Source organism: Martes martes, assembly GCF_963455335.1.
Source record: "Martes martes genome assembly, chromosome: 4".
NCBI lineage: Eukaryota > Metazoa > Chordata > Mammalia > Carnivora > Mustelidae > Martes > Martes martes.
Genome location: NC_137891.1, coordinates 37492189 through 37519676, shown reverse-complemented (window position 1 = coordinate 37519676; position 27488 = coordinate 37492189). Strand labels below are relative to the sequence as shown.

Sequence of the window (27488 nt, the reverse complement as noted above, 5' to 3'; positions counted from 1 at the left end):
ATTTATTACTGCCTGTCTTTTTGATTTTAGTCATCTCAGTGGTTGCAAAATGGCAACAAAAAAAATAATTTATTTTCTCAGTTAAATTGTTAGTGGAAGAAGCGAAAATATTTAATTTCTCTTCATAAGAAAAGTACATACTTATCAATTTCACTCCAGAGTTTCTTTTTGTTTTAGTGGATACATGAACAGAAACTAGATTTAGAGGGTTTAAAGAATGAGTAGACAATGAAAAAAATAATGTAGCATTCTCCAGGCTTCTTTCAAAATACTTGCTTATTGAAACCTAGAAATGGAATCTTGCTGTTGGTTAGAGGAGAGATGGTGTTGAGAAAATTTGTTTTTTCTTTAAGAATAAGTGGAGAATCAAGCATATTTTTTTGGAGAGGGGCAGGAGAAAATGGAGGAAGCAAGAGGAAGGCAGAGTGAAATTATGAGCTAATAGATGAGCTAAATCAAATGAAGCATCATATTGCTGTTCCAGCAATATGGAATTTTGAAGAAATCCTTTATCCTCTTTGGTCTTCATTTTTCCCATATGTGAAATGAAGTGATTTACTTAATCTCTGAGCAATTTTAGCTCGGAAGTTCTAATTTTTAATCTGCTAGATTTGATTCCACGTTTTTCTCTTGAAGGCTTTTCCTTCCCAAAATGTTCATTATTCTGAATGCAGAACTCTCATAATCATTCTTTACTTAGTTTTTGGATGTTCCAGTGTGTTACTGTATGTGAATTAACTACTCTTTTTAAAACTGCTTTACTTTTTTTATTTTTGTAAAATATGTTTGATATAAAAATTACCATTGCAACAACTTTTCGATGTATAGTCCAGGGAGAGTAACTACATTCATAATTGTGTAACTGTCCTTACCATCCATCTCCAGAATCTTCTCATCAACCCAAACTGAATCTCTGTTAAAGAATAATTCCCCTCTCTCCACTGTTCCTGGGTAACCACTGTTCTTCACTCTGTCTCTATGAATTTGATTAGTTTAAGTATCTCAGATTAGTGGAATCACACAGTATATATCCATTTCACTGTTATATTTTATTAGGATACTGTCTGTAAGATTCATCCATGTCAGTGTACTGTAAAGCTTGCTTATAGTTCGAGTCTGAATAATACTACATTCTGTGTATAGACCACATTTTTTGTTAATCCATTCTTTTATTGATGAACACTTGGGTTGTACCCACATTTTGGGTAATACATATAATGGTAGTATAAACATTGTATGCAAATACATGTTAACTTCACTGATATTTTCTGTATATAGGTTGAAATGAAATGCCGAATAATATTGTAACTTTATTTTTTGAAACAGTATATAATTATGCATAACAGCTATACTATTTTATATATATGTTTTTTCATCATTAAATTTTAATTATTAAATTAAATTATTAAATTAAACTTTTGATTTAAATTCCATTTAGTTACCATACAGTGTAATATTAGTTTCAGGTGTACAATAGAGTGTTTCAACACTTCATACAACACCCAGTACTCATTACAGCAAGTGCACTTCTTAATCCCCATTACCTATTTTGTTTCACCCATTCCCTCATCCATCTTCCCTCTAATAACATCAGTTTGCTCTCTATGGTTAAGAGTCTGTTTCTTGGTTTGCCTCTTTTTTTCCATTTGCTCATTTGTCTTGTTTCTTAAATTCCACATATGAATGAAATCATATGGTGTTTCTTTCTCTGACTGACTTATTTTACTTAGCATAATACCCTCTAGGTCCATCCATGTTGTTGCAGATGGCAAGAGTTCATTTTTTAATGGATGAGTAATATTCCATTGTATGTGTGTGTATACCACATCTTTAGCCATTCATCAGTGGATGGACGTTTGGTCTATTTCCATAATTTGGCTATTGCAGATAATGTTGCTTTTTAACATCAAGGTGCATGTATACCTTTGAATTTGTATTATTGTATTCTTTGGGTGGACACCTAATCTTGCAATTGCTGAATTGTAGCGTAGTTCTATTTTCAACTTTTTGAGGAACCTCCATACTGTCTTCCACAGTGGCTGCACCAGGTTCCATTCCCACCAACAGTGCACAAGAGTTCCCCTTTCTCCATATCCTTGCCAGCACCTGTTGTTTTTTGTGTTGTTGATTTTAGCCATTCCGACAGGTATGGGGTGGTATCTCATTGTAGTTTTGATTTGTATTTCCCTGATGATGAGTGATGTTGAGTGTCTTTTCAGGTGTCTGTTGGCCATCTGTATATCTTCTAGTGAAAATGTATACTTGTGTCTTCTGCCCATTTTTAAATTGGATTATTCATTTTTTGGGTGTTGAGTTGTATAAGTTTTTTTTTTTTAATATATTTTGGATACTAACCCTTAATTGGATATGTCATTTGAAAATATCTTCTCCCATTCTGTAGGTTGTCTTTTAGTTTTGTGGATTGTTTCCTTTGCTCTGCAGAGGCTTTTTATTTTGATGGAGTCCCAAAAGTTTACTTTTGCTTTTGTTTCCCTCGCCTTAGGAGACATATCTAGAAAGAAGTTGCTATGGCCAGTGTCAGGGGAATTATTGTCTGTGTTCTTCTCTTGGATTTTTATGTTTTCAGATCTTACATTTAGGTCTTGCATCAGTTTTGAATTTACTTTTGTGTATAGTTTGAGCAACTGGGCAAGTTTCATTTTTTGCATGTTGCTCTCCAGTTTTTCCAACATCATTTGTTGAATAGACTGTCTTTTTTCCATTGGATATTTCTTCCTGCTTTGTCAAGTATTAATTGACCATATAGTTGTGGGTTCATTTCTGGGTTTTCTCTTCTGTTCCAGTGATCTATGTGTTTGTTTTTATGCCAGCACCATAGTGTTTTTCTCCCTACAGCTTTGGGATATAGCTTAAAGTCTGGAATTGTGATGCCTCCAGCTTTTCTTTTTCAAGATTGCTTTGGCTATTCAGGATCTTTTCTGGTTCCATACAAATTTTAGTATTATTTATTCCAGATCTGTGAAAAATTATTTTGGTGGGGATTGCATTAAGTGTGTAGAGTACTTTGGGTAGTACAGACATTTTAACAATATTTGTTTTTCCAAACCATGAAAATGGAATGTTTTTCCTTTTCTTTTGCTCCTATTCAATTCCTTTCATTAGTGTTTTATAGTTTTCAGAGTATGGGTCTTTGACCCTTTTGGTTAGGTTTATTCCTAGGTGTCTTACGGTTTTTGGTGGAGTTGTAAATGGGATTGATCCTTAATTTCTCTTTCTGCTCCTTCATTATTGGTAATAGAAAAGCCACATATTTATGGATTAACTTTGTCATGAAGGTAATGCTTAACTTTTATTTTTTTGTTTGTCCCTTTAAGAAAGGAACATATCTTTAGCATGTTGGTTGTACTCTTACACTGAGTGTCTTATGATGAGAACAGCATAAAAATGATTTATTTTACATCACAATTACTATGTTTTCCTTCTCATTTACAGTTGGTATGTGATTTTTATAGTTTTTGCCTTTCATCATTGTAAATCTTAATTTAGCAAACTAATTTTTATTAAAAACTTACTAGGAGTTTTTTATATTTCTAAATCAACAGTTTCTTCTATTTATGTTAATTCGAGAATATTGCAAAGTGTTAAGATGTAGATGATATTTTTATTTTGTAATTGGATTTTTTAAAAAGGTGGCCCTGCATGTTGAATTGTTCATTTAGTGTGATGTATAAGTCCTCTTATTCAAGTTGACATTTCTTTCAGCTAAAATTTTTATTGGTAGTTACACTTAGTGCTTTATACATTCTTACTGTTCATACTATTAGTTTGCAATGTTCAGTGCTTTTATTCTGTTTATGAATATATGAACTCTCCTTGGTGAAAGCAACTTCAACTCCTGTTGCATTGGTTTCCCTTTTTCTAGATAAAGTATTTGTAATCTTTTTTTTTTTAAGATTTTATTTATTTAATTGACAGAGATCACAAGTAGGCAGAGAGACAGGCAGAGAGAGAAGGGGAAGCAGGTTCCCTGCTGAGCAGAGATCCTGATGCAGGGCTTGATCCTAGGAGCCTGGGATCATGACCTGAGCTGAAGGCAGAGGCTTTAACCCACTGAGCCACCCAGGCACCCCCAAGTATTTATAATCTTGATCAAGAGCTGTTGACAAGTTAGTGGGTTATGTAGGTATTACAAATCTGTGTGTATCCTTACTGTAATTTAAAGGAGAGTTAGAAATTGGTTATTTTGAAATTATTTTTGATGTGGTAGATAGGTACTCTTTCATTATAATTTATATTTGCCAGAATGTTCCCTTAGAAGCATCTCTGGACAGCATGTAAATTTAGTAAAAGTTTAAAAAAATATTACAGAATAAGATACAGTTTCCCCAGAGTCCTTTGCAGTTCTGCAAACATCCAGCAGGGATCTCCTCTACACCCAGTTTCCATCTGAGTACACTTAATGATAGTGTCTGTGATTATACTGTTGGGACATTTCATAGAATATTAGAAAGTGGCTTGAGAGAGTTCTTAGTTTAACACAGATAATCTAATATAAAATCTTACCCTTATTCATACTTTAGGAATATTTAGAGATTGGGCATTGTTTTAAAAATGTTTTATCTTAAGTGATATTAATAATTGTAAACTTCAGAATTCTTTAAATGGGCCTTTTAGAGGAAATAAGAAATTCCTGAAATTGCACAGTGCCTGGAAATTCTTGGTATATAGTGTTGCTCGGAACAAGTCTTCGAAAATAATGTGTGTGAATAACTTAATTTTTAAGGTTGATCATTTAAGTATTAGAATCATTTTTTTTTCCTTCTCAATTTTGGATTTCTTGCCAGTGGCTGATTATAGTACTTACAGGATAGTAGGTGTATCACTTTCATTTTCTTTGATAGTAATTAGGTAAGTAGGTTCTTTGAAATGCAGGTTTCTCTAAAAATATGTAATTCTAACTAATGTCTCATTTCCAAAAGAATTATTTTGTTCACTTAGAACTGACTTTAGAGCGAGTAATTTGACACTGTCAGTTTGATGAATGATAGGGACATAACAGCTTTTTGAAACCATTTTGAAGTAGTATAATACTTTTTAAGAAATTAGTCATTAGTTTATGAGTTCATTAAATGAAAGTATTTTGTTTTGAAAATTAGTGATTGAAAAATCTTAAACATGTTTCACTGTAGAACTAATCAGTTAATATAAATCCTAGAGATAGGAAGGTCAGTGCTTTATGAACCTAAGGAAATAAAAAAAAATAAAGATAAGTGTTAGGCTTACGCTACTTCTATATGTTGTTGGGAAACAGTAACTCTATTTTGTATCCCTGTGTGTTAGTGTTTTTTGCTTGAGATGTTTATTTTTACCTTATTGGAAATAATTGGAGCAGAAATATAATAAGTTCTCTGTAGTGTTTCATATATAATGTGATGTTATATTGGTTCTTCCGATTAAACCAAGTATACTGCTCAGGAATTTCCAGGAATGCTTATAAAAGTTTTGAGTGTGATCTGCTCATTTTAAGTGTAAACATATGAAGAATAATTTATGCCATGTACCAAATTTCTGGGGGTGAAAAACCTCAGTCCTATAATTTTCACAAAGGAAAGGGAAAAGATGTAACATTTTAGGGTATATTTGGATATCCTTTTTGTGTGTGCATAATGTAAGTTGAAGGAAAAATACATTTTTATGATAGTTTTTATTGTAATTACTGTTCTTTTAGACAGTAAGTGATATTAACAGTAATTTATTAAAGTTAATTTTTATAATGTGCACAATGCAGGCAGTTTATGTTAATAGCAAGTATATGCATTGTAGCAGACAAACACTAAATGAGAATTATGTTTAGAAATAAAATGTGAAACAGAGTTAGTAAGAAGCAGTGATTTTTCAGGGATGTGAAAGAAATGCTATATATTTTAATCTCTTAATTTGAATTTAGTCAGTGTTAAATTGAATAAAAGAAAATGTTGATGTTTGGGAAGTAGAAAAAGACATTGGAACATATTTAGTGTGCAGCTGTTGTAGAGCAAATTGAAACTGACGTATTTCATCCTGTGCTTATTAAAACTTTGTCTCTCTGAACATTTGGATCTTTTCTTTTTGTTTCAGATATTTGGTTTCCAGGCAGGACTGACGTCTTTGGATTGTAGGGGATCTTACTGCTTACCTGTACCGATTATTCCCTCTTTCAGCACTGCTCTTTATGGTAAACTTCTGAAACTACCCACGTGCTGGTAAGTATTATGTTAAAATATGGTTTATGGTAATTTTCATTTATTATGAAAGGGCGAAAACCCAGTTGTGTCTGTCTTATGCAAGTGTGTTAGTTTTATACAAAACCTTAGAAAAATATCTGAAGTTATACTGTCTTTTACTGAGACACTAAAAATCTCTCTTTAATGCCTGAAGTGTACTAGATCATAGTATCTTCTGTGGTAGTGTTAAGTGTTGATGGGATACTAACTGTTAATCCATGTTGGAACTATAGTAAACTCTTGCTGCTTCACACTGTGCTAGGAACTGCAAAGGCAAATACCTTGTATTTTCCTTTTTGAGAGAGGCTACAGAGATATTAAAAAGTTGCAAATTAATATCAAGGCCCAAGTATTTATCACCTAAATAACAATTTCATGTGTATTCCTAGCCACTAAGAAAAGCATACCCATAACATAGATTTAGAGTGTTTGATATGTCTGTAGTTGCTGCATTTTGAAAGGAACTGATTTTAGGCCTTATTTTCATTTTGTTTTGGATTACTTTATTTGGAGGTCCTATTTCCTTAAATTGAAAGAGGGTTATAGAAAGAAAGCCAACACTCACCATCCCTTTTTTTTTTTTTTTTAGTTGAGAACAAACTTTAATATATTAAAAACAAAACTGTTGAAGATATGAAATAAGGTTTAAACACATGAAATTAAATTCTAGTGAAATATTTCTATATTTTTAAATTAGGTTACTTTTACTGTTTAGAATATGTTTGCTTTCTCCACCTGATTAGTAAGCTTTTTTTTAATAGGATATATTTTCTATTATTTATGAAAAGCAACATAAGTTTTAGAAGATATTCTTTAAAGTACTTCATTTGTTAAAAATATATTTCTTTAATAATATATAACTTTTAAAATGAAATTTGTAAATTAAATGCTCACATCTTCAAAAAATTTTGCCTATTGGTCCAGAAAATTAAGAAATATAGAAGTTGCAGTTAATTAAGTCTTGAAATCTGTTCTTATATAAAATGAAACCATTATTAAATGATCATTGTTATTTCTCTTGATAAGTTTAATTTTATCCTTAGTCATCCCTATTCCACACATGTTGTTTATTATGTTTTATAGACATTCACTTTTTAACATTTTATTTGTATATACATAGCATGTTGCATTTGAGCCAAATTTTATATTCTGATCTACTAGGAAATACCAGCAGATATGTCCCAGTGGTATGTCAATATCAACTTTAATAAATGTGAGCACTGTTATCTCAGTTATGTGCTGATTTATTTATCTTTCATAACACTGAGATTTTTAGAAAAACAGTGCAGTTTACTATAGAAAATACTTGGCTTTTTTAGAAAATAAGCCAGAATTTTCAAAATGAATTAATAGCCTTTATATGAAAAAATCTGAATATTCAAATAGGCAAGGGTTAGTTTAAAGATGTGTAGGGCTTACTTTAAATATTGTCAAATGGGATATAAAATAAGTCTGCTGACATATAAAAGAAAATATTCCATTTAAATACTAAAAGCATGACATCACACAATGCTTGTATTTGGATGTGACTTGCTTTTTTGTATTTAAGACCACTTCTATATTATTTGAATGATACTTTTCTATGCTTTATATGAGTATATTGCTTTGAAATAGTTTCTTTACATTATTTTCCTTAATGACTGTAAACTATAATTTGTTCTTAGCTACTCTAAATTGAAAGTAATACATATAAAACTCATTAAATAGAGAAGTATCTTAGTTAAATGAAATGAGTAAGATACCAGATAAAATACATCATGTAGTGCCTGAGTTAAATCAAAATCATATGAGAACTGAGAATTTTATTTAACTCATGTAGTGAGTGAAGATTATTTTAGTAAGCCACCCTGATTGTGTCATTAAATGTCAACTCTGTTCCCAATATGGTATTTCCCTTTCTCAAATTATGAAGCTGTTTCATCTGGATTTTTAAAAATCACATTCCAGTTTCTTAAAGGACATGTATGATGCTATTTATATCTGTATCTGTATATTTTTTCAGTGATGAGAAGAGCATGTTTACTGTAGGTCATAGCTTTTGAAACACATATACTACATTGAAAAAAATTTTAGTTGGTATGTTTTAGTTAGCGATGGAAATCTAGATTTTATGTAAAACAAAAAAATAGTTCATACTTCTTGTTTAAAAATGTCAAAATTGATACTAATTTTATATGAAACTTCAAACTAACATTTGTTTTAATCAGTTTGTTAATAAATTTTTTTAAAAATGTGGCTTAAGTAACATTGAAAATAGATTATTTTCTCCCATTTGCATGTTCATGTTAATATATTTTAGCCTTAATGAACAAGCTAATACTAAACTCCAGTTTCTTGGGATTTATTTTTTCAAAATATTTTGGTCATATTTTATCTTTCATTCTGTATTACACACTTTCCAAACATAAAAATATAAGCATTTCAAAACACTTTTGTCTTCATTGCTTTACATCAGGTTAGCTTAATCTTTTAGTCCCTAGAACAGGACTAAAATATGTAGGGTATAATGGGAAAGACATAGTGACAATAATATTTAATGACAGAGATCTTGAGCAATTAATTCAAATTTTAATTTTCTTCCTTTTTTAGTAAGGGGATGTTTAAAAGTGGGCAATAAAGTGTTGGTTAAATGGTAATAAAGTATAACTTTGTTATTACTAGTAGGAATAAACCTTGGTGTCCTGTAGACAGTTTTTAAAAAATTTCTACAGTTGTAATGCTTTTAGGTTTCTAGATACATTCTTTGAGTTAACTTTTTTTTTCCAGAACAGAGAAACTATAATAAATATGTCTACTCTATTTCTAAATTTTTAATTGAAATATTATTTTGTAGAAAAGTGCACATATTATGGTATTTCATAAGCGAATTGGATGTTTGGTAACTAACAGAAAGATTAAGAAACAGAGTAACATCATCTCATAAGCCTCTCTTACTTCTTACCCTTCTGAAATTTTAACCATTGGCCTGATTTCTTCTAACATAGATTAGTTTTGTCTGTTCTTGGACTTAAATAGAATCATCCATAGTCTCCTTTTTGACTGGCTTCTGTCGCTCAATGTGTTTGTGAGAGTCATTCATATGGTAGAATGTAGTTTAATTTAGATTGTTTGCTTTTGTCACTATATAGTATTGTATTACATGAGCATCGATCATTTGCACATTCTTGATTTGCAATTTTATTTTGTTTTTATTTATTTACTTTTAAAGATGTTATTTATTTACTTGAGAGAGAGAGTGCATTCACAAGCAGGGGAGTAGAAGAGGGAGAGGGAGAAGCAGGGAGCCTGCTTAGCAGGGAGCCTAATGTGGGGCTCCATCCCAGGACCCAGGAATCATGACTTAGGCTGAAGGCAGACACTTAGAACTGACTCAGCCAACCAGGGGCTCCTTGATCTGCAATTTTAATTGAAAAATAAGTACCTAAAGTATGTGTTTATTTTTTATTCCTGTGCCATTTTCCCTTTTCCTTAAGCAGCTTCAATTATATTAGAGGACATTAGATGTCATTCATAAATACTTTTTGATTCTCTGTATTTTGATAGACATTGTGTTGCATGTTGGGATTGGGAAAAGAATACAGTAGAATGCAGTGAGGGTAAGAGATACCCCTGAGCATGACAACTTACATTCTAGTGGGAGAGGACACTAGACACATAAGAAAATGGTTGTCTTTAAATGGCAAAATTGAGGCTTAAGAAAAATGCCCTGTTAGTTTAAAGAAAGCAGAAAATTGCCCTGGGATGTCATGGTTGGCTTCATAGAAGTGGCAGTAGAATTGGGTTTTATTGGTTGAATTGGGTATGTATCTAGACATGAGGAGGTTGGTTTTGGGGTGTGGAGGCTTCCTGTGGGGATAATACTGTCTCACCAAAGTCAGGGCTGCTCTATTGGATCTGCGAATGGATATCATGGGAGAGAAATTTGAAAGGCTGCTTTTGGGCCTAGACTTTTATATGATTAAGGATGTCTGAGTTTAATATGAACACTTAAAAATTAAACCAGGTAATCAAAAACTCATTAACCAAATTTCTTCTTCGTCAGGCTTGTAATTCTGCAATTATACTATAGTCTTAAATTCACTGACTCCTGTAATTTAGGGTTCAAAAATGTGATCTTGTTTATAGAGAGACAGTACTTACAACATACTTGAGAAGTTCAGAGAATAATTACTTTGGCTTAGAAAGTCCTGGAGAACATGAAGACAGTAACTTATAAGCGGGTTATTAAAGAATATGTAGGATTTGAAAAAAAAAATACTTTTTAATGAAGCATTAGGTATTTAGTTTAACAAAGTTTTCATAACAATCCTGTGAGCTGATATTCTCTTATAAAACTAAAATTCAGGGAGGTTACATAAATTGTCACATAGTGGCTGGGCAAGGATTCTCATGGAAGCTTATCTGATTCTAAAGTCTTTGATCCCTTTTTTACCTGAAGGACTGAAGAGGTACATTATCTTTTGTTAATCATCTTCAAAGGCTCAGCTGTGCTTTTTGCCTTGTAGTAAAAGTGGATTTCCATGTATTGTGAGGGTATTTGAGATAGTGCAGCTAATGAAGCTGAACTCTCCTAGTATCTCCTAGTATATAGGTAACAGTATATAGATACTATTTTGATGATCTCATAGAATTGTAGTTAATAGGGTCATGTGGAATCTTAGGCATTATCCTAAGTTTCTGAGTCTATGACATAGCTTTGATTTATAGCTGTCTATCATGGGTTGAACATTTTATTCAGAGGGTCTCAGCTCCTTTGTGAGGTAACCAGATCCAGATTCCTTATTGGGCAGCTCTCTAGTTCTTTCTTTTACTGAGTTAAAATCTGCTTTCATGTTTCTTCTCTTTCCTAATTATTGCTTATATATGTCATGAGTCATTTTTATAGCCATAGGAATGTCAGAAAATACATTTATTTACAAGATTGAGGGATCCCTTTAAGTACCCATTCCTTATTTAGCACAGTAACAGATGGGTTGGTTTTGATTAATGAAGTTATTGAGCAGTTCATTTGTTTGAGGAAGATGTTTCTGTGGAATCCATGTTTGAGTTCAGTGTTAATTAGGAAATACAGGATTTGGGGTGGTAGTGGGCTCATTGTAATTGACATGGTGTCTAAAGAAGTGAGCAGATACTGATCCTTTTGTCTTCCTGAAATGGAAACTGAAACAGCCATTTTCCTGTGGTAGCTCTGATAACACTGGAATAACTATAATGGAAGCTAGGCCCTTCAAGTCTAAAAAAATGCCAATATTTATTTATCAGCAAATGTAGAGAATAAGTAACCCACCCCACAGGCTCAAAAGGAGGTTTGCTCAACTGCCTTGTCCTTTATAAAACCACAGTTTAAGAACATAGAGTTGAGTGTTTTTAATGCCCCTGGAGATAGAGCTTTTTAATTTCCTTTTTTCCAGAGCACAGATTATTTTCATCTGTCTGCTTTTGTGATAAACATTTTCTTTAACTGACTGTCTTAAAACTGGTAAGACTTAACTGGGATGCTAATTCTCTTATCTCCACTTGAGTGGCAGGAGCCTGATAGTTAGCTTTGGTTCTTGCATCTGGAATGTGCTTTCATGGAATGTTTTGAACTGAAAGAAACACTTTAATCATCTCTTACAATCTTTTCATTTCAAAGATGAAAAAACTGAGTCCCAGAGAGTTCAAATTACCTAACCTAAGAGCACACAGTTAATATCAATGCCTCAATTTGATCGTCTTTTTTTTTTTTTAATCCTCATTTTATTTGTTCAGGCTCCTTCAACTCTACCACACTGCTTAAAAATTATTGCTACTATTTAATTTTTTCCTGGTAAAAGATGCAAAACATGAGATTTACCATTTTAACTATTAAGTGTATAAGTCATTAAGTATCTTCAGATTGTTGTGCTACTATCACCCCTGTTCATCTCCATAAATTTTATATTCTGTACCCATTAAATAGTAACTTCCCAGTACTCCTTCCTTTGACCCCCTGATAACTATTGTTCTACTTTGTATGAATTTGACTATTCTGGGTACCTCATGTACGTTAAATCATTCAATATTTTTCCTTTTGTGTCTGACTTATTTCACTTAGCATAAGTTTTCAGGATTCATCCATGCTGTAGTATATGATAGAATTTTTTCTTCCCTCCCTCACTTACTCCTTGCTTCCCTCCCCTCCTTCCCTCCCTCTCTCCCTTTTCTTTCCTTCTAAATTGATTCCGTTTTAAGATTGAAAAATTCTATTGTATGTATATGCTTTGTTTATTCATTCAACCATCAGTGGGCATTTGGCTTGTTTCCACCTTTTAGCTATTGAAAATGGTGCTTTGAACACGAGTATACAAATATTTGTTTGTGTACCTGTTTTCAGTTCTTTTGAGTGTATACCTAGAGGTGGAATTGCTGAATCATATGGTAATTCTGTGTTTAATTTTATGGGAAACTGCCACTCTGTTTTCCACCGTAGCTGTACCATTATACATTCCTACTAACAATGCACAACAGTTCCAATTTCTATCTTTATGAACACTTTCTATTTTAGGTTTTTGATAAAGTCATCCCAAAGAGTATGAAATGGTATTTCTTGATAGCTTTGATTTACATTTCTCTAACAATTAGTGATGTTAAGCATCTTTTCAGTTGCTTAATGATCATTTGTATATCTTCTTTGGGGGAATATATATTCAAGTTCCTTTCTCATATTTAAATTGGATTGTTTTTGTTGAGTTGTAAGTGTTCCTTATGAATTCTGCATACTAAATTTTTATTAAATATATGACTTGCAAGTTTTTTTTTTTCCAATTCTATGTGAAAACATTGCTTTTTAATGTTAAGATTCTATCTTAATTTATCTCCCAGCCAGAAGCTTAGTTTATATCTTTTATAAATCTTTGGCTTTTTGTTTTAAAAAGTTATTATTTACATTTGACACAGTTTTTCTTAAAAATTGGTATAACTTGAGCAAGTAAAAAGTGATCAAGTGCATATTTGGAATAGCTGTACTTTGGGGAGGAGGGGAGAGATAAATTTGTTAGAATTCTACGGGTTGTTTACAAGTTTATCTTCACAGTAGTTTTTGCTCTTAACATTTATAGGGATGGCTAACTTAGACTGTTTTTCTTCAGAAGGATTTTATAACTTTTTACAGTAAAGAGAGATCTTTTCTTGATTGTCTTCTCTTAAAAAAACATGTTTTAAAGATATTTAACTGTTAATTTCTTGAAAACTTAAATACAGTGCTTGACAGTCTATATGTTACAGACAAGTTTAATAATACTGAATAGAATGAAAATTAAAGTAAATGAAGAGATAAGATTAAATCAAATGAGTTTTCATCTGGTTATTTTATTCAGGATAGGCTTTAGGAGGATGTAGGTTTCAGAACCAGTAGGAAGATGGGGATTTTCATCACAATTTTAAAATGAATCTGTAAACACCTCATGGTTCCCATACATCTGGACTGACATATGTGTATATGTGTGTATATATGTGTTGCATGTGTGTGTATATATATGTACATATGTTCTGTTTCCAAATTCATATGCATATTGGCTTTATCACCTTTTTATTAGCAGTAGTGCTTGTTAATTATTGGAAAACAGGAGTTTTTTTTTTTTTTCTTAAGTGGTTATATTAAGGGAGTCCAACATTTTTGAGAGCATTATTCTCTAAAAAGATACTACCACAGGCCTAGTGCTCAATGTTAATCTGTTTGAAATCTAAGAGAATACTGAAATATAGCTCTTTGAGGTATTACTAAGTGGTAAATTAATTCAGCCAAAGCACTTAATGTTCTGATTATGAGATTGTTTCTCTAATGATGGATGTTAACATTAATTTTAACAGTCTGGTGAAAGAATATATTTTAACAAATCCCAGCAGATAAAACACTGTTCTGTGTATGGTCACATAGTTAGGCATTTCAGGGTAGACTGAGATTTTTATCAATCCAGCATTGTTTGCTTTTTAGCTCTGTCAGACTCTCTTGAAAGGGACATACACTGCTGGTGCAGGTTTCTGCTTTAAATGCAGCTGAGTCAAGGTTTGATTCATTCATCAAAGTAAGATTCAAACTCATCAAAATTTGTGAATGACTTCTGAAATTGTATTTCTATATGATGGCTCTATAGTTCTTAAGAATTATAGGTCTTTTAAAGAAGCTTAGGGCAGTTGAGAATGAGAAATACAGCAATCTTCATTTGTCTTTGACTCAATTCTTGTATCCATTTCACATCCAAACTTGAATTTCTACACATTTAGAGATGGGTGAGCATAATCAAAATGAAAATATACTGTCCTGATACATTTCTCCATTATATAATATAGCAAATTTGATTTGGGAAGTACATAGTAGAAACTGTTCTCCTACCAGCTTTCTCTTTTGATTTGGATAGCTTGTTAAATTAGTTCCCTGTGCCCCCACCCCTCTGCTTTTGTATTGGAATAACTCCCTTTGTAGCAGATTAGCTCAGTTTCCTTCAAATTTTTGAAAGCAAGTGACTAGGTCTTATTAGTACTATCTGCTAAGGTGTAATAGTTTTATTTGAGCTGTAACCTCAGGTCAGGCATACAACAATGTAGACCACATGCCAGATGGCTCTGTGCATGATGTAACTTAGTATTCTATCTTATGGGATACTCTGCATGGTTAAGCATTTCCTTGCATATTTCTTAGAATCTTTCTTTGTTTTTCTCATACTTTCTGTTTTTTGTCCTCTACTAATTTTTTCATCATTAATGCTTCTTTTGTATCCTTATCTGGATGATTAAAACAGGGAAGGATGATCATAATAGGGTACATATTTTCTTCAATTTTGTGAACAGTGTTCCCAAGTCAGTTTCAGTTGTTTTTTAAACTCTAGTGAGTTTCCTCACTGTTTGTCTGCCTTTTTGCACACTTGATAATGTTCTTTGCTCATTCATTCAGGCATGTTTCACAGATAGGAGATCAATGCCCACTATGTGCCAGATACTCTGCATGGCCCTCACTAGAGAAGAAAAAAATTAGCAAGATACCTGCCCTTATGGGGTTAGTTAAGGGAATTTTAAAATGGGGGAAAATTGATTAAAGAGACAGTGTAGATTGTCTTTTAAATCTAATTATATAAAATTGTCCTTTTTGTTGTCTTCAGCCTTGAAAGGAGATTTTTACATAGCTTTTTTTTTCTTTTTAATCTTAATTCCAGTGTAGTTAACATAGAGTGTTATATTAGTTTCAGGCATATACACAGTTTTTGATTGCATAATATTTTTAATTAGTCTATGTTTTCTTATTTAATTTTGTTAGTGATTCCAATTTGAACTGAAAACCACTTAGTGATGAAGCAACCAGTAATAGGTGAAATACAAGTTTTACAGAGAAATGAAAATTCGTTAAATTTATCATTGTTTTATTTTCCAGCTTTTTGCAACATTCTGCAGTTATTTAATTATTTTGTAGAGTGTACTTGGTAATTCTGGACTTCAGCTTTTCCAAAAACTTGATTTTTTTTTTCAGTAGTTATCTTCACATATATTACAATCTCCAGTATTTATGGATGTTAACATATATTAGAGCCTTTGAAATCTATTTGTAAATACATGTATTTTAAATTTGTATACTTGCATTATACTCTTACTATCCATTATAATGTAGTGTGAATAAAACTCAGAAGTATGTAAACTATTTGTAATTAAAAATTTTTTATTCTAAAGTTTTTAATATGTATAGTCATGAGAAGATAGCGTCTCTTTGATTGTAAATTACTGAGATTAATTTTGGGGGCAGCACTCAAAATATATCATTACTTTGTAATCAAATCTCATTCTGATAATTTTTATATTCACTGAGAAATAGTTATATCTAACTTGCATATAATTTATATATTAAGAGCTCAAGAACAGAATTGTTTTTCAACCTATGTAAGCAAATAGTATGTGAGAAACTGACGGGGAAGTTTTAATACCAAATTAATAATAATAGCATATATGTGTCAGGAATAGTACTAAGAGTCTTATATGCATTATCTCATTTAATCTTCATAACAACATGATGGAGATACTATTTTATTCATTTTATATATATCTTTGTCTTATTAATCCTTATACATACAGTAAATAGTGAAATTGGCATTCACTTTTAGATCTGAGTCAAGACCCAAAATTAGCAGTCCCTGCTACCATTGATGAGGAGTATGTGGCAAGTTGGCATTAAGTTTTTATCCTAAGGCATCTTTCCATAGGAATAACTTTGCTAACTTACAATTTTTTAATAAACAGCGTTATTGAGTACTTTATATAGCGTAAAATTCACCCATTTCAGGTATGTAATTCAGTGATTTCTAGCACCTTAACTGAGTTATGTAATTGTTACTGTAAATAAGTTTTAGAACGTTTTCACCCTCCTAGTGAGATCCCACAAGCCTGTTTATAGTTATTCTCATCTCTGGCCCCAGGTAACCACTTTCTTCATAAAGTATCTTTTATGGCATATGAATGGAATCATGCAATATGCGGTATCTTGTGTCTGGCTTCTTTCACTTAGATAATGTTTTTGAGGTTATTTTTGACATAGCATGTATGAGTAGCTAACTTGTTTTTTATTTTCTACATCTGTCTGTGGCTTTCCTTAACTGAGTAAAATATATTCAGTCTTGCAAATAATTATCCATACTCTCAGAGTATGCAAGACTCTCAGAGTCTTGCAAATAATTATCCATACTCTCAGAGATGTTTAAATTCCAGAGTTGATTAAGGGGTTTTCAAACTGTGTTATAGTTGCTGATGTAACTGTGACTTGGGATTTTCTGAGAATGTCCTTTTGTGTCATTAGCCATTTCAAACCGTTTTGTTTTGTTTTGTTTTAAAGATTTTATTTATTTCTTAGAGAGAGAGAGGATGAGCAGGGGAGGGGGCAAATGGAGAGTGGGAAGCAGGCTCCCCACTGAGCAGGGAGCCAGATATGGGACTTGATCCCAGGGCCCTCGGATTATGACCTGAGCTGAAGGCAGATACTTAACTGACTGAGCCACCCAGGCACCCCTAGATATTAGTTGTTTAGTCTCATCATGTTCTTAACTTTTTTGGGGGAGGAATAATATTTGAAGGTGAAAACTTAATTTTTCACACTTATTTCTCAAAATATTCTTATATTTGTAGAATTCCTGTGAGTAAGGAAAAAAATTGGAAAACATTTAGAGGTCTGGCTACACCTGAAAATACTATATGACTATAGCAAACTTTCATAGTACTTTAGAGTCAGGTAGAGTTGGTTTATAAAGTTCTCTATAATGGATTATTATATGAATTATACCCCTGTTTTCATTAACTTAGTTCTCATTTTAAAACCAGAGTATAATTTAAATATAGCAAAGTTTAGCAATTTTATGCGTACAGATATGTATAGTCAGGTAGCCACCAAAGTTCTTTCTTGTCTCTTTGCAGTCAGTCCCTTTCTCTCTCCCTAGAGTGAGTCAAATTTTTAGGGAGGGCTGTTGGCTCATAATAAGGAGTAATGCCTGTTTTGATTCAGGGGATGACTGATTAGCTTGTTAGCTGGGAAACCCCACTGTTCCTTGCTTTGTTGTTCCATTCTGAACCCTGATGGGTTTCATCAGACAACTGATTCTTTTCACTAGGGCTTCTGGGATTTCTCTAGCACACTGCTGCGCAAGACTGAGGCTCATAGCATTTTCAGTTGCATAATAAAAGATTTTGTACATAGATTTCATACATTCATAAATGAAAACATTCATAATTAATAAAGTTTAGACTCACTTCTATTCTCTATTTCTTAACTCCCCAAAAGAGCCATAAATATAATATGTATGGATTTATACAATGAAACTACTCTTCCTGATATGAACACACTGGTAGTTCAGACTTATTAAAAGTAAGTTTTTACACATTCATGTATTTTCATTTCTTTGAATGTCTTTTGCTTAGGTAGGTTTTTAAAAAGTGTAGTTTAAAGAGAATAATAAAAATAGAAAAAGAGAGGGGCGCCTGGGTGGCTCAGTCAGTTAAGCATCTGCCTTCAGCTCAGGTCATGATCCCAGGTCCCGGGATCAACCCCAGTGTGGGTCTCCCTGCTCAGCAGCCAAGTCTGCTTCTCCCTTTGCCCCTTGCCCAACCTCTCCTCCTTGCTCATGTATGCTCTCTTTCTCTCAGATAAATAAAATCTTAAAAAAAAAAATAGAAAAAGATGTGATTTTAACATGGGAGATATCATAGGACTCTATTTTAAGTGACAACAAGCATAGTCTAGTTCTTTAACAAGATTTAAACTTTTAAAAAACTTATTTTACTCTTGTCCTGTGTATTTTAATTTGATTAATTTAAAGCTTTGTATTTGTATCAAGGTGAAAATTTGACCTAAATTGCATTTGCATGAATTACCAGTTTGTTCATATCAGAAAGAGTAGTTTCATTGTATTAATCCATATATATTATATTTATGGCTCTTTTGGAGAGTTGAGAAATAGAGAATAGAAGTGAATCTAGACTTTAATTAGGAATGTTTTCCCCCAAATATGTCATGGATTTTTCTGTAAATTTGTCTTGAGTGATTTTTAATAACATATTTAAAAATTTAAAAAATGCCTCTTAAGTAATCTTTATATGAGGAATAGTCCAGAATCTTAAATTTAATAAAATAACATGATAGGTTTTGAGCATGTTTTCATCAGATGTTCTGTTTGTCTCTTTCTTAGTACTAACTTTTAAGTCTCTGCTTGTGCTGTTTTGGGATTTAGTTTGGTTAATTTCAACTCTTGGAAATATTTTAGCTACAGTTTTCAATTATGAAATTATAAATCCTGTCATTGCATTACTAATGATTTTATATTTTGCTAATAAAGTACATTTACTTATTTAGAATATTAATGCATTATTGTTTTTTAAAAATTCCCTTAAAAGAACAATTTTTATGTTAACTCCTCCCAATTTTTATTTTTTGTCATGTTTCAGTTCTGATTTTGTAATGTGTTTAAGTAAATGATCATTCAAAAAGTACGTGCTTTTATAGTTCTTGAGTGTATGTGTGTTGGGGGGGGATTAAAAAGACTTGAAAAACATTACTATAGGTAAATAACATCTGTCTTTATATCAGTTTTCTCTTTGAATTTTTTTTTTAAGTGAACGCATGAAGAGCATGTAACACATGTTAACAACCAGAGAGTGTTGGTCCAATGAGAACAGAAGGTTTTCTTTGATTTTCCTGTTGGAAAACTTGATATTTTCCACATGCAATTTTATGATCAGTTGGGTGTGAAGTTGTATAGGCAAATACGATTTGTCTCTTGTTAAAAGTTTTAAACTTAGAGGTACCCAAATGAACATTTGTAATTCATTCTTAGATTATTGACTTTAAATTTGATTTTGGGGATATTGGAGAATATTATTATAAGACGTACATCTTTTTCTATGAGAAGAATTATGCTAGCTATTCCCCAGTATTTGGTTTTGTCTATGTACAACAGCAGGAGAATATTATCTTGTGACAGCATTTTATTCTAGTGACAGTATCTTTGAAATACGTCTGTGTTTCATTATTTTTGGGAACTGAAACTTAAGAGTATATTCAAAAGAATTCTAAGTTATTAGTATATTAAAAGGGAAATGTTTTGGTTAGAAATCACTCAGTTTAGCGTAAGGTTTTTTTTTTTTATCATTGTCTCTAAATTTCTTAACTGTGTTTGATTTAATCTCTTTTTAATACATTAATTTGAAATTTAAGAACAAATAATCATTGGAGGTCCCCAAACCCGAAAGATCGTATAGTGCATACTTAGTGGCAGAAGATAATCTCTAAGAACAGCATCATAATGCTCTTGTATAGCATTTGTACTTCACTAAATACAGGGATTTATTTGAACCTCACAATGGACAAGTCATCTGTTTTTTATTTTAAGGATGTGGAAATGAAGAATAAGGGAAGGAGATATGGTGGATCTAGAAAGATAAGTCACCGATTCTAGACATCTTTTAATTAGCTAGTGATGGAGCCGTCAATAGCATGTTGGTAACTATTAGCAAGTTTTCAATAATAACTTTGTATTCTTTATTATGATTTATAACTTTAAAAAATATTGCCAGTTTCCTAGATGAATCTGTTAATACTTAGCCTTTTTCATCTGATTAATGACTCATTTATTTGTTTTAAAAATAATATTTTGGCACCTATCATGTGAAAACTTGTGTTGTAGGCCCTAGAGTCCCATTATGAATAAGATGCAGTCTTCGCTTTTTCTTTCTTGATTACCTAAGTATTTAGAGAGGTGTTCTTTTCTTTTCTTTTTTAAGGTTTCAAGTTCTAAAAAAGTTCTAGTCAGTTAATATATGGGGTAATATTGGTTTCAGTAGTAGAATTTAGTGATTCATCACTTATGTACAATACCCAGTGCTCATCACAAGCATCCCCCTTATCACCCATCCCCAATGTAGCCCATTCCCCTGCCCACCTCCCCTCTAGCTACCCTCAGTTTGTTCTCTATGGTTGAGAGTCTCTTTTATGGTTTGTCTCCCTCTCTCTTATTTTTTCTTTCCCCTATGTTCGTCTATTTTTTTTCTTAAATTCTACATATGAGTGAAATCATATGGTATTTGTCTTTATCTGACTGATCTATTTCACTTAGCATAATATTGTTTAGCTAAATTCACTTTATTGCAAATGGCAAGATTCCATTCTTGTTGATGGCTGAGTAATATTGCACTGTGTATACATACCACATCTTCTTTATCCATTCCTCAGTTGATGGACATTTGGGCACTTTCCATAGTCAGGGTCTTATTGATACTGCTGCTATAAACATCGGGGTGTATGTGCCCCTTTGAATCAGTATTTTTGTATCCTTCGGGTAAATACCTCGTGCAATTGCTGGGTTGTAGGATTGTTCTCTTTTTAACTTTTTGAGGACCCTCCATACTGTTTTCCAGAATGCCTGCACCAGTTTTTATTCCCACCAATGGTACAAGAGGGTTCCCCTTTCTCTGCATCTTTGTCAACATCTGTTGTTTCCTGTGTTGTTAACTTTAACCAATCTGGCAAGTGTGAGGTGATACCTTATTATACTTTTGATTTATATTTCCCTGATGATGAGTGATGTTGAGTATCTTTTCATGGGTCTTAATCACCAGCTAACTCTTATATCTGCAGCCAGGTTTGTTTGATTGACTTGTTTTTGAAAGATAATTCTAATTATGTCCTTCTCCAGCCTAAAATATTTTGCTTCTCACAAGCTTTTACAGTGAAGATTAAAATCTTTAAAACATGCTGCAATACCCTCCGTGATCTAGTCCTTGCTTGGCTATCTGCGTTGATCTGAATGTCCTCCTTAGCCCCTTCCACCTTTTGCCTTCTTCAGTTTCTTTTTTCACCAGGTGTTTCACCATATTGTTTCACTAGTCAATAGCCTAAATGACTTTTACTTACCCCATAGGTATTGGAAACTGACACTTTTCTCTGACTAGGTTGCATTCCCCTAATATATTCCTTCATTGGATATCGGTTCTATTTTTCACTGCACTTTTCGTGGAAGTGATTTTACACTGGTTCGTGTGATTATTTAACAGCTTTCCTTTCTTTTTACTTAATCTCCATATGGACCATCTTTTTCTATAGAGGACATTTATCTTTCAAACCTTGATTCTATTGTAGACAAAAATAAAAACTTATTGACATGCAGCTGGTAATTTCTATAGTGATTTCATTGTTTTTTTTTGGTTGTCTGATTGATGAGGTTTTAGATTATGTTTTTGACAATTAAGTCTGTCTCCTGTTTACTTACATAATATGTGTAAAATGTGCTCTTGGCCAAAGGGAAAAAAAAAAACCAGTGACTTTAATTACTGAACTTGACTAAAATTTTAGTGATTTTTCTAATCAGAATTCTTAAGGTTGTGTTTGAATGTTATTACATACATAAAGTATATTCTATAAACACACTTCCCTTCTCTTTTTTCCTGAGTAGACATTTTTACTTAAGTAGATGAATTGTTTATATTGAATAACTTGTCTAGGAGATGATGAGAAAATGAAGGGACAACGTTTTGCTCCTTTTGTATTTTGTTTGCTACCACCCATAGTTCATTGTACAATATTGGACATTGTATATTATAATGATCAGAAATTGATTTTTATCTTATTGTTAAATTTTTCTTTTTCTTTTATTTAATATTTAAATTGAAATAGTATTTTAGAAATTTGAAAAATGCTGAACTTTTTGAATCTAAATATAACAAGATATAATTTGCATTTTATAGTTATTTGCAAATGCTACAGTCATTGTGATTAAAAAATGTACTGGTGAGAATGTTGTGAAAGGGATATTCTGACACAGTGCTGATGAATGTGAAACGGGATTCAAACTATTATGAAGTATGCCTAAGATCACTGTGGAAGTGTGTGTATTACTGTAGAAAGAGCTTAATCTCTGAGAATGTCATTTAGTAAAAAAAGCAGACTATAGACAGCCCCCCCCCACATAAACACACACATAAGCACACACATCCATTAAAATTTTAAGTGTATATGAATGCATAAAATCAAAAGAGGTCTATAGTTGTGTATGCTAAACTTATAAGTAGTTATGTTTCGGGGTGGAGTGGGATCAGAAGAAGGAAAGAGGAGCTTTAACCTTTCATTTTACCTACTATTTAATTTAAAACTTTTTTTTCCCTTTTCATCGAATATTGATGTATTGTGTAAGGTATACAGAACTAAATACAAATTTCTAAGCTTTTTAAACTGCTTTATTTCGAAATTGAGTTGGTGAAGTTTTGTACTCATTTTGTTTTGGAAAAAGTGATCTAATCTTATTTTACTGTACAGGATATGAGTAATAACAAAAATACATTTTTGGAACCAATTTGTAGGTTCAAACTCTGCATTTGGGGACTCTATATAAATCTTTAGATCCAGCTGTTGCTGAGGATATTCTTTCAATTGCTGTGAGGTGTGTTGATTTTAAGAGAATGGATGGCTGTTCCTTAAGTGTATGTATGGCAATTGTTTAATTCCTTTGCATCGAATATTTCCACATTCTTTATTTAAAATTTTGAAGGTAGAATTTTCTTTAAAGAAATGCCAGATTGGTCCAGAAATTTCATCAGCTCTGTATTATGATTTGTCAGCAGATGGTACAAGCAGAGTCTTTTAAAGTATTCGTTAATTAGGGCATATTGATTTTCAATCTTTGCTACTACACAATGAAGACCTACTTGTTTCTGTTTCCCTCAATTTATTCTGGAGTTTGTCCAAGTTGAGTTTTAATGAGTTGTTTATTCCACTAGTTACATTAGGATTTATTTTTCCCTAGAGAGTAATGTTTGAATTGATAGTTTTTAAACCTATTCTGTAAAGTGAACATATGTTAAGACTAGGACTTCTCTGATATGTGAAATAGGCATTAGTTAAATAATTTTATTTTTACCAACTTATGTGTTAAAAAGTTGGTTTAGTGATTTTTTTTTTAGGTATTTCCAGAATTTGTTAGATATTTTTCTTTTTTTTTTTTTTTTTTTTTTTTTTTTTAAAGATTTTATTTATTTATTTGACAGAGAGAGAGAGATCACAAGTAGGCAGAGAGGCAGGCAGAGAGAGTGAGAGAGGGAAGCAGGCTCCTGCCGAGCAGAGAGCCCGATGTGGGACTCGATCCCAGGACCCCGAGATCATGACCCGAGCTGAAGGCAGCGGCTTAAACCACTGAGCCACCCAGGCGCCCCTGTTAGATATTTTTCATATGAACTTGATTGAACTTTAAAAAAAAAATAAATATATAGTGGCAGAAACCACATGAAAAATTTTACTTTATTGTGCATATTCACTGCATTTTAAAGAGCCTCCCAAATAGCATAAATAAAGTTGTAAAAACTGTTGGTCTGTTAAGAAATTTCTGAAGCAAATGTGGTATGATGTTATGGTTAGATGAATTGGGTCTGATGAAATGGACACATGGGTATTTATTAATTTTTTATGTTTGTTAACCTATTAGAAATATTTCAAAATTGACCAAAATAAAAGGGAATGAAACCTCTCTTCATTGATACTGATATATTGTATAACCTACCATCTTTGGCCAAATTGTTTTTAAATAGTTTATTTTAGTTCAAATGCTACTGGAGTACTTAGCAGAAGCATAATAAAATGTACTTTTATTTGTGGTCGGCTACAGCTGGAAAATAAAACCACAAAAACGTGTCCTACGTGTATGATATAATTTATTTGTTTATTATTGAATTCTGGCTTTTGTACAAAGTGGATTGTTTCCTTTGATGTTAAATTGAATCTGAAGGAGAGAATTGCCCCCTACCCTTGGGGATTATTAAATGTAGAATAAATTAATCTTTTTGAATTTGCATATGTTTAAGTTTTTATTCAAGTCCATGTTACCCATTTGGGAACCATTTTATGTAACATATGATGGCTTGAAAGTTAGAATACCATATACAGTAGCTTAATTTGTTATGAAATAGTAAAGGCTCACTTGTAAAAAGAATCCCAACTTTAATTTTGCCTTATAAAAGATTATTGCTGTAGTTGTAAGAACATGGCTCTTGCTACACTATAGGACTTTCTATGGTGTATTTAACTAAAGATAGAGTGGTTTAATTGTACATTTTGTACTGTAGGTGTTCCAAATTTTTTTTTCTTTACTTGCTTTCACTAATACATTTTTTTTTGGTCAGGAATTTTGAGAACTTAATATAGAGAGAAATACTTATTTTTAAATGCTTATAAAATAAAAATAATTTACAAAATGGTTGCATTGTTAAGAATGCAAAAGGAACAACAGTGACGTTATAAATTTGTGTATTGGGTCCTTTTTGTTTTTCCTTCTATTACTTTTAATGCCTGCTATTTTACCTGTTTGGTTTATAGAATCTTTTATTCAGTGCATGTTTGTTTCTTGGTCTGTTCATTTCAGTCCGTTGGCTTTCTGGCAGAATGTGATCAGGATTGTGGTTGAAGGGTAAATCCAGGTAGAGCTACATATTGCTATTACATATTTGAAAATTGTATGGATAAGGTGGTCTGTGTATTATTAATGTGCAGTTGTATATTTAAATTGCTTGACATGCTATTTAAGAGAGCCGGGTGATTTTTTTGTTGTTGTTTTGATATTTTTGAGTGAGAGAAAGCATATTTACTTAGACCACTGTTCCTAGGAACAGAGTTCTGACTACTTGAGGGAGATTTTTTTGTTTTAATGAGATAAAGTCCACATTATACAACATTCACCATTTTAATTATTTTAAAATGTACTATTCTTGGGTTTTTAGTATTTTTACACCATTTTGCAGTCATTGTCATTATCTGATTCCAGAACATTTTCAAAACTCTAAAAAAGAAACCCTGTCTCCATGAACATTTCATATGAACAAAATCATACAATATGTGGCATTTTTTGCCTGGCTTCTCTCATTTAGCATCCTTTCAAGGTTCATCTGTGCTATAGCAATTATTACTACTCCATTCCTTTTAATGGCCAAATAATATTCTTTTGTGTGGATATATAGCACATTTTGTTAATCCATTTTTCAGTTGGATTGCTTGGTTGGGTTGTTACACTTTTGGGCTGTTGGGGATAATGCTGCTATGAACATGCATTTATGAGTTTTTATATGAACATGATCTCAGTTCTTCTGGGTATATATGTAGCAATATAATTGCTGGGTCATATAGTAACTCTATATTACTTTTTTGATAAACTGCCAGATTGTTTTGCACAGTGGCTTTAGTATTATACATTCCTACCTCCATTGTATGATGGTTACAATTCTTCGCCATCCTTGCCAACACTTGTTATTTTTATTTTCTGGGTTTTTTTTTCCTTCTTTATAGCCATCCTAGTGGGTGTGAAGTGGCAGCTCAGTACAGTTTTGATTTTCATTTCCCAGATGATGTTGAGTATCTCTTAATGTGTGTATTGGCCATTTGTGTATCTTCTTTGGAGAAATGTCTATTCATGTTCCAGTTCATTTTTTTTTAAAAGATTTTATTTATTTGAGAGAGAGCATGAGAGAATGAGTGAGCATGAGCATTAGAAAGAAGGGGAGAGGGAGAGGGAGAAGCAGGTCCCCCTTAAGCAGGGAGCCTGACCCGAAACTTGATCCCAGCACCCTGAGATCATGACCTAAGCTGCAGGCAGACGCTTAATGGCCTGAGCCACCCAGGCGCCCCTGTTCTAGTTCACTTTTAAATTGGGATGTATATCTTCTTGTTGAGTTGTAGGAGTTCTTTTTTTTTTTTTTTTAAGATTTTATTTATTTGAGTCTGAGAACATGAGTTGGGGGAGGGGCAGAGGGAGAGAAGAGCACAAAGCAGACTCTGCACTGAGCAGGGCGTCTGATGCGGTGCTGTATCCCAGAACCCTGGGATCATGACCTGAACTGAAGGCACTTAACCGACTGAGCCACCCAGGTGCCTCGAGTTGGGAGTCCTTTACGTACTCTGGACAGTAGACTCTTTTACATACATGATTTACAAATATTTTCTTCCATTTTATTATCTTCTCACTTTCTGAATAGTAGCCTTTGGTATACAAAATGTTAAATTTTGATGAAGTCAAATATATCTTTGTCCTTTTTTGCTTTTCTTTTGGTATGATAATTATGAAACTGTTCTTAATCTAAGATCATGAATATTTATAGCTGTTTCTAAGAGTTTATAGTTTTAGTTTTTTGATCAATTTTGAGTTAATTTTCATATATACGGTATGGTAGGGGTCCAACTTCATTTGTACTTGGATATCCAGTTGTTCCAGGAGATTATTCATTCCCTAGTGACAGGTGGTGATTACACTTACTGTAGTGAGTATTGAGTAATGAATAGAATTGGCAAATTACTGTGTTATACCCCTGAAACTAATATAATATTTTATGTTAACTATACATCAATTAAAAAATGAGTATCCATTCCCCATTGTTTGGTCTTGACACCCTTATCAGCAATTGGACATAGATATGGGGGTTTGTTTCTAGACTGACAGTTCTAGGTCACTGATTTATATGTCTATCCTTATGCCAGTATGGCACTGTTTTATTTTCGTACTAAGTTTTGAAATTTGGAAGTGTAAGTTTTTGAACTTGTTCTTTTTCAAGACTGTTTTGATTATTCAGGATTCTTTGTAAGTCCTTATGAATTTTATGATTATTCATTTTTAAAATGACACCTGAGATTTTGATAGGGATCAAATTTAATCCATTAATGAGTTTGGGGGTTACTGCCATTTTAATAATATTCAATTTTTCAATCCATAAACATCTCTTACCATTTATTTAGATCCCTTCTTTAATTTCTTT

At 32.3% G+C, this 27488-nt stretch overlaps 1 protein-coding gene across 1 annotated transcript in view; it reads left to right on the top strand.

Moving 5' to 3' along the window:
• Positions 1-27488, top strand: part of VPS13B (vacuolar protein sorting 13 homolog B) — a 611735-nt gene that overhangs the window by 112542 nt on the left and 471705 nt on the right. Inside the window, exon 15 of the mRNA XM_080801635.1 lies at positions 6079-6203. Within this exon, the coding sequence (XP_080657761.1) occupies positions 6079-6203 (125 nt within the window). The remainder of the gene's footprint in view (positions 1-6078; positions 6204-27488) is intronic.